At 47.6% G+C, this 7,500-nt stretch overlaps 1 protein-coding gene across 5 annotated transcripts in view; it reads left to right on the top strand.

Moving 5' to 3' along the window:
* caskin2b (CASK interacting protein 2b) overlaps positions 1–7,500 on the top strand; it is a 56,465-nt gene that overhangs the window by 29,601 nt on the left and 19,364 nt on the right. For all 5 annotated transcript variants that reach the window (XM_085272327.1, XM_085272326.1, XM_085272324.1 and 2 more), the window contains 4 exons: positions 31–126; positions 4,161–4,291; positions 5,992–6,100; positions 6,299–6,407. In XM_085272327.1, coding sequence (XP_085128453.1) covers positions 31–126; positions 4,161–4,291; positions 5,992–6,100; positions 6,299–6,407 — 445 coding nt within the window. The remainder of the gene's footprint in view (positions 1–30; positions 127–4,160; positions 4,292–5,991; positions 6,101–6,298; positions 6,408–7,500) is intronic.

The raw sequence follows: 7,500 nt of genomic DNA, 5'->3' as shown, positions 1-7,500 counted from the left end.
TGTGTGTGTGTGTGTGTGTGTGTGTTGCAGTCTGAGATGTTGCTGCAGCATCAGTCTAACCCGTGTCTGGTGAACAAAGCCAAGAAGACTCCTCTGGATTTGGCCTGTGAGTTTGGACGAGTTAAGGTGAGCGCGTGTTTGACGGTCATATAAAGGACTTTTATTCTGCAGTCGGTCTCTGTGCACTTTACACAGATACTGGGAAAGTTCTTAGTTTTGGACTGAACGTCTCTGAAGTGAAAAACGGTCAAAAAAATAAATATGTGATGGATTCAAATTAATCGGTAACAAAAAAGCAAAGGAATAAAAAGGACCAAAGACAAAAGCTGTGTCCTAAAAACGCAGCCCACATCCTTCGGAGGACGTGGCCTTCGTGGTCTACGTGGGCCGCGAAGTGAGCGGCTGTGAAACGGGACGGTCGAACCTTCAGATCAGCGTCACCGCTGTCTGGGTGGAGTTTAATAAACTCACCGTCTGCTCCTTGCTGTCTAAAATATAACAGGACACCAGAGTAAACTCTCGACCGTCTCACACTCCTGTTTATCAGTTTTCTGTTTGACGTTTATTCAGCTGTGTGAAAAAAAAAAAAAGGAGGAACCCACTCGATGGATTAATAAAGTTTAATTTTATCTAATCTAATAACTTTAATCTCAGCCAAACCGATTTACTGAGGAACAAATCAAACACTGAAAAAAGCCCAACAAGAACATTTTTAGGTTGTCTGAGTGACTCATATATCACGTTTAACCTGAGTAGCGACAGACCGCGGGGGTCTGAAAACGATGAAGCTGGGAGTCCGCTGTTATCGCCCCGGCTCCAGTGACCCTCGACCTCCCGGTCAGCTTTGAGCTGGTGGGTCACAGATGTCTCTGAAAACGTCGCAGCACTTTTGCAAATATGTGATGTCTTGATAAACAGAGCAGATATTTGAAGTTTGCACAGCTACGTTCTCACCTGAAAATATGTTAAAAGTTTATTTTGTGACCCAGAAAGATTAATAAGAGTCATTTTAAAACTTAGTAGCGGCCGCCATTGTTGGAAACTGGAATTGGCTGGGCCGCGCTATGAATTCTGGGATATGATGGGCCATGAAGGACACACCCGACCCATCCTTCAAATCCAGGGAAATGAAGGACGCATTTAAAGGAGTCGATGAATTGGGACGGCCTTCAAATGCGTCCTTTGAAGGATGCAGCCGACGTTTTGGGACCAGTGTTGGGTGTAATGTGTTACTAAGTAACGCGTTACTGTAATTAAATTACTTTTCCACTGAAAAAGTAGAGTAACTGATTACTGTTCATTTTTAGGTATTTTAATTACAGTTACTTACAATGTGCTTGCGTTACATTGTAAAATAATTAAACTCGCTGAATGTCATTATTTAATTTCAATAATTTGTCGTCTAAATGTGAAAGTAAACTCTGCTCTTTAACATGGCTGTAGTGCAGCTGCGCGTCATGTCACACCAGTTTGCTGCACGGTCGTTTTCTACAGCTGAAGCTGTCGGACGAGTGGCTGTTTCATGACGTGGACATGTTCCCGTCTCTTCACTTTTCTGAAACAAGCAGACAAGAACATTACAGTAATATGTAAAAACTATGGGCTGCTGTTCATAGCAGGAGTAACCTACTGAAGCGCCTGACACGGAGCATAGACGAACACTTCTGAGCGATCCTTCATCATCCATGGATAACAGCGCGGCAACTCCTGCTGAGCAGCAAAACCTGATTTTACTTCAGCAGCACAGACGGTGCTTAAAAAATGACTGCAGGCGACACTGTGGAAGAGATGCTGCCGCTGCGTGCTGCAGAGTCTCCGTCTTTAAAAATGTATTTACTATTCAAAGAGTTTAATTTCTATTGTTTGCCCGCTCAAGGTTTAGAGGGATTTTAAGAAGTATTTAGTTAAATTACTTATTTAGTAATTAAGTTACTTTTCTGACACAGTAATTAGTAATTAATTACTTTTTTAATGTAACTTACCGAGCACTGTTTGGGACACAGCTAAAGTTTTTCCCACAGTCTGTGTGAGGAGCCTCCATGGTGGCAGGAAGAGGCGGAGTTCACAGTACTGCCCTTCTGTAGGCTTCCAGAAGTGGGCCAGTAAGACAGTAGAGTGCTTTTAGGAAGCGGGTCTTAAAGACAAGATGAACTGCAGACATACGTGGCACTTTTGCTTTTCCAGCCGCGCTCATCAGGTGGATCGTTCTGTTTTCAGGCTGGATTTGTAGACGACCTCCTGTCAGCCATCTTTGTTCTGAGTCATGTGTTTGTGCTGTTGGAGCTTTTTGAAACGGTCTTGTGCTAACAGACGATCCAACGAGGCTGATTGGATGTTACTGAGCAGTAATCAGTTACGTGCTTTTATCAGCTAGCATAGCCGAAAGCGTAGCGCTCCAATTTGGCCATTGCACAAAAGCCCAGCAGCCAAAATGCTTCAAAGCCTCCATAAACCAGTGGCTCAGGATTCCCAGTCTGCACCAGCAGATAGCCCCGGTGCTGATGCTGGGATTTGATGAAGAGGAAAGAGAGTTCACAAAGAAGAGGAACCATGAAGAGGAGCACAGATGTGGTACAGACAGCTGTGACAGCAGCCCAGAGCCGACGTGTCGTACAGCAGATCCTCTCACTCGACGTTTTCAGGATTTCATGACGCTCGTCTTTGGGCACGGGGATGCTGGAGGGTGGAGTCTGTCCCTGTGGGTTACAGACGGCGTCCCCACAAACACGGGAGCACAGACGTGCGTCGGTGAGCTTTGGCCTCAGCTGCCGCTCACGATGTCGGGGCGTGTCGCCCGCAGGTGCTGCGTTTCCGTTAAGCTCCGCCCGATCAGCTGGTGCTCAGCTCCCTCTCCTCAGCGATCAGCCACACGGAGCGACGCTCATCGCCGCGGGTCGGCGTCCCTCCTGATGATGTTCCTCTGATGATACGAGGGATCCAAACCAGCTTCTGCTGCCACAGTTTTGTTTTACTCGTGTTGTCTCCTCGGTTCAGCTGAACTTCTCTTCACCCAGGTGTACTCACCTGAGCTGCAGTGTGGCCGTGTGGCCATTCAAGAGTTTCATAACTGCTCTCCGAGGTCATTTATCAGCTCCTCATCACTGACCTGCAGGAATCCTCCTCTGAGAGAACAGAGGGAGAATACAGTTGGTACAGTACTTTCGTTAGTGCTTATTTTCACGTTCAACGCAGCAATCCTGTATGTCAGTTTGGGGGCGGGGTCATCGGGTTCACATGAGCGCACTGCTGCCTAAAGCGTCCAGCTGTGTCTCACACTAAACATCTGGATTGTGTCACTGATGTGTTAGCTCACGCTCACCTGCGTGGTCGTCTGCAGGTGGAGCCGTGCTGTGGGTGTAGCGAGTGAACGAAAACATGCTGAACGTGGAAGATTTGACAACTGATGGACCGACGGCGAAGCTAGCACTCATTACGTGACCTGTCAGCTGTCCGCACGCACAGGCTGACGATGATGATGGTGATGGTAGCCAGTCCAGTCATTACCAAAAAGAGTAAAGAGGTGCTACGTGTCTACCAGTCTCATCTTAAGTCTCAGCTTTCTCCACTTCCTGTTTCACAGGATGTCCGTCCAGGATCAACCTTCATAAACCTGCTTGAAGCCCAAAACTTCAGGATTTGGAATTTGGGAAGTTTAAAAGCGCTCAGGAGGAGTCTGTTTTCTAGAACAGGGAGGACAGGGAGCTGACGTCAGCTGGGATGACAAACACGAGCACGTGTGGGAGATATCAACCCAAACCTTCATAATTATCAACATAGCACAGGTCGTCCATCGCCCTGCTGTCCACACGTTTCTGCAACCAGACGAGTGGAAACGAGTAATCCACGACCTGTTATTGTTTTGCTCTGTCGTCCATGAAACAAAGTCTGACGTGTTCGTGTGTGATCGGCCGTGAACGTGATCCCTGGTTTGACGTCACCGTGTCCTGGATCATTTTGAATAGAAATCACTGAAACTCTGAGGAAAGAACGTCCAAGTCACAGGGACCTGGTGATCTTATAATTATGGGATGTTTGTTTGTGATCTGTGTTAATGAGCTGAATCTTCCCGAGCTTTGGCTCTGCTGTGGAAACAGGAATCACGATGCACCGTGGGAGCTTCTGACTCTGGGAAACTTCTTCTCTTTGACTCCTCCCCTCAGGTGGCCCAGCTGCTGCTGAGCAGTAACATGGTGGTGGCGCTGCTGGAGGGCGAGAGGAAGGAGCCGATGGACTCGGCCTTCACCACCCCGCTGCACCTCGCCGCTCGCAACGGGCACAAGGACGTCATACGGTGAGACGAGAGCGCTTCATAACTCTGCGTGTGTGTGTGTGTGTGTGTGTGTGTGTGTGTGTGTGTGTGTGTGTGTGTGTGTGAATACGCTGAGTGTGAAAGTGAGTGTGAGCTGCAGAGATGCTGCAATCAGAGGGCAGAGCTCCTGTGGTCTGTGGTGTAACCGCTGAGCCGGCACACTCGCACGGGGATGGTGGAGCTGGCTCCGTGTGTGTGTCTGTGTCTGTGTATGTGTGTGTTTTTATTTCTGGGAGTCTTCTTCATGCCTCGCATTCCCTGCAGAGATATGAAATCCACTACAACGTCTGTGACCCAGTTTCACAGCTTTTCATCCCGCTTACAAGTATTCCTGTGTGTGTGTGTGTGTGTGTGTGTGTCTGTGTGTGTGTGTGTGTGTCTGTGTGTGTGTGTGTGTGTGTGTGTGTGTGTGTGTGTGTGTGTGTGTGCAGCTGAATCTAACAGGCAGTATTTTAGACGTTTATTTTCACCTGCTGAATAATAAGTGAGAGAAAATGAGGCCGAGCTGTTTCACTGAATCAAGGCTCTTCTTTCCTGCGCTGTTTGTTTCAGTGTGAAACTGATAATATCACTGACACCATCATCACTGGGGCTGGGCCACATCTTACCGTTCACGGTAATACCGGTATAATGTTGGGCAACGATAAGAAAATGAAATATGGCGTAAATATGGGTAACACGCGCATGCGTGTTTTCATACGCAGATGGTGTCGACGCAGAATGAGGAGGGCGAAAGCGGATCGTTGAATGAAACCATGAACCAGAACTGGTTTGTAAAAATGCTGCAGCTTCACTGGTGTGGAACTGGTTTAGCTTTCTTCCGTCAGATACACAACAAAGCACTATTTTTGGTAGCGCATGCTAGCGGGCCGTCGTTATTACCGTGTTGTTTGGAAAATACGGCGCACTTAAAATCAATACTTTGATTTTTCTGAAAGTCGACAGAGCCCCTTATAATCCCGTGTGCCTTATGTCTGAACTCTGGTTGTGTTTACTGACCTCGAAACTATTTTATGTGCACGGCGCTCGAAAATCTGTCAGATGTTTTAGTACGACTTTGCTAAGCTACGAAGCCGCACCGCTTGATGGATTGTCGGAGCGTTACGGCTGTCGTAGGCGGAGCCTCGCGGAGTGATACGTACTGTGCTTCAGCATAATGTTACAGTGTTGTGTGTGTATAACCTCTTTAAGTTTTGTGGATATTATACATGGTTATGCTGAGGATGTGTCGGCCAGTTTCCACTGGAAATGCCTTTTGGTTAAACTGTCAGCGAGGAGTTTTCACAAGTAACAGCTGCTTGTTTAAGTGAAAATGCATTGATGGGTTTTGCACTAATAAAGTTGTGGAGTTTTGTCTTGCGTCAGTTATATCGTTATTGCACATTTTCAAATGTATATCGTGACAAATATTTTTGACCATATTGCCCTGCCCTAATCATCATCACTGATATCATCATCATCATCACTGATCACTGTAATACTGCACAGTTCAAGGCAACAAGAGTGAAGAGAAGTGCGTCCATCCCACCTGCTGTTAGTAACAAAGCTCATTATTAGGACTCGGCTCAGTGTGTGCAGCTACAGTAACTGTGTGAAATGTGCAGACGTGTGTAGCAGGAGACATTCGGCCGAAACAGGGATGTAAAATCAGCCCCGGCTGTGAGTCGTTGCTCTGCTTTCAGGCTGCTGCTGAAGGCCGGCATGGACATCAACAAGACCACCAAGTCTGGAACAGCTCTGCACGAAGCGGCGCTGTACGGGAAAACTGAAGTGGTCCGACTGCTGCTGGACGTGAGTTTATTTCCTGCATCGTGTGTGTTTGTGCATGTGTGAAACATCTGCAGTATCTGTTTAAAACATTCGGTTGATGTCCAATGAAATTCAGATTGAGATTTGATGGATGATTAATGGATGCGATGCTGTGAGTGAAGAGCGGGTCCTGCAGCGATATCACTGAAACAGCTTCGTGTTGTGTTGTTGTCGGTGCAGGCCGGAGTGGACGTGAACATCCGAAACACCTACAACCAGACGGCGCTGGACATCGTCAACCAGTTCACCACCTCGCACGCCAGCAGGGACATCAAACAGCTGCTACGAGGTCCAATCAAACCCAGCTCGGCTTCCTCCTCGCTCCCCCACCACGTCTGCTCTGCCTCAGCTCCAAATGCGCTTCTTAAACACGAGATCTGTGACACAAAGCGTTGCTCTGCCGTGCTTCCACCTGACCACCTGATCACAGCGGCCGCGTATAAATCTGCAGTTACATAACGTTAAACTCTTATCTGTCGTTGTCATGGCTTCAAAGAGCAGATCCAGCATCAAAGTTAGCGGCGCTGCACATGCGGCGCGTGAGCGCGCTCCGTACTCCTGCAGCGTTTGAAGCTCCTGTGGGAACAGACTGAGGGAATAATGAGCGGTTGTGTTGAAGCAGTGATTGAAACTCGGACGGAGACTTTCCCGCCTCGTTTACTGCTGCCGAGCGGAGATGAATAATTGGTCCGCGCTCGGCCGGCACGCGCCGCAGATGAATTATTGATGTGAGCTGTTAGCGCCTGCGTCAGCAGCCGCTCGTGTGTGGTGCAGAGTCGGGCTGACAGTCGAATGTGTTTCAGCTTCTATAGAAAACGTTTGCTTGTTATTCTCTGCGTGCGCTATCTCGCTCCGTCTTTGTGGAAGTGCTGAAAGTCACAACGTGGAAGTTTCCTCCGCATTAAAATTTCAGGCCTGCTGTTATTAGACGCTTATTCCTGACACTCCGTTTATTTCACTGAACTCAAACTAAGACTCGGCAACATTTTAGCCGAAGAAGGTACGGCGTCGGCTAACATCACGTGAGATGTGTTGGTTCCTTCTCAGTTCACGGTGTTTGTCGCCACAGTCGCTGCAGAAGCATCCGTGTTCTTGTTGCGTCTCACAGTCCAAACACACGCTACCTAATAAAACTCTGAGCGTTTCACGGCCAAACAAAAGTAAAATGAATTTCACCGAAAACTAGAGACTGAACAGAAAACAGCTCAGAGATACAAAAGAACGATGCTGCTTATTCACTCACACTTCCTGTGCAACAGCGAGTGATAAATAATACATGTGGATATTTACACTGTTATATCCTGACATATTCTGCCAAGCTAATGAGTCATTTCCACGTTTGTAATCAGGAGAAAATGAATCAGCGTTTGTGTGTGACGGTG

The sequence above is a fragment of the Mchenga conophoros genome, linkage group LG4 (genome assembly GCF_057382185.1).
Source record: "Mchenga conophoros isolate Kocher_MC1m ecotype Shallow Benthic linkage group LG4, M_conophoros_male_GT1.1, whole genome shotgun sequence".
Classification (NCBI taxonomy): domain Eukaryota; kingdom Metazoa; phylum Chordata; class Actinopteri; order Cichliformes; family Cichlidae; genus Mchenga; species Mchenga conophoros.
The sequence above is the reverse complement of the archived record's forward strand: the minus strand, read 5'-3'. Positions and strand labels throughout refer to the sequence as shown.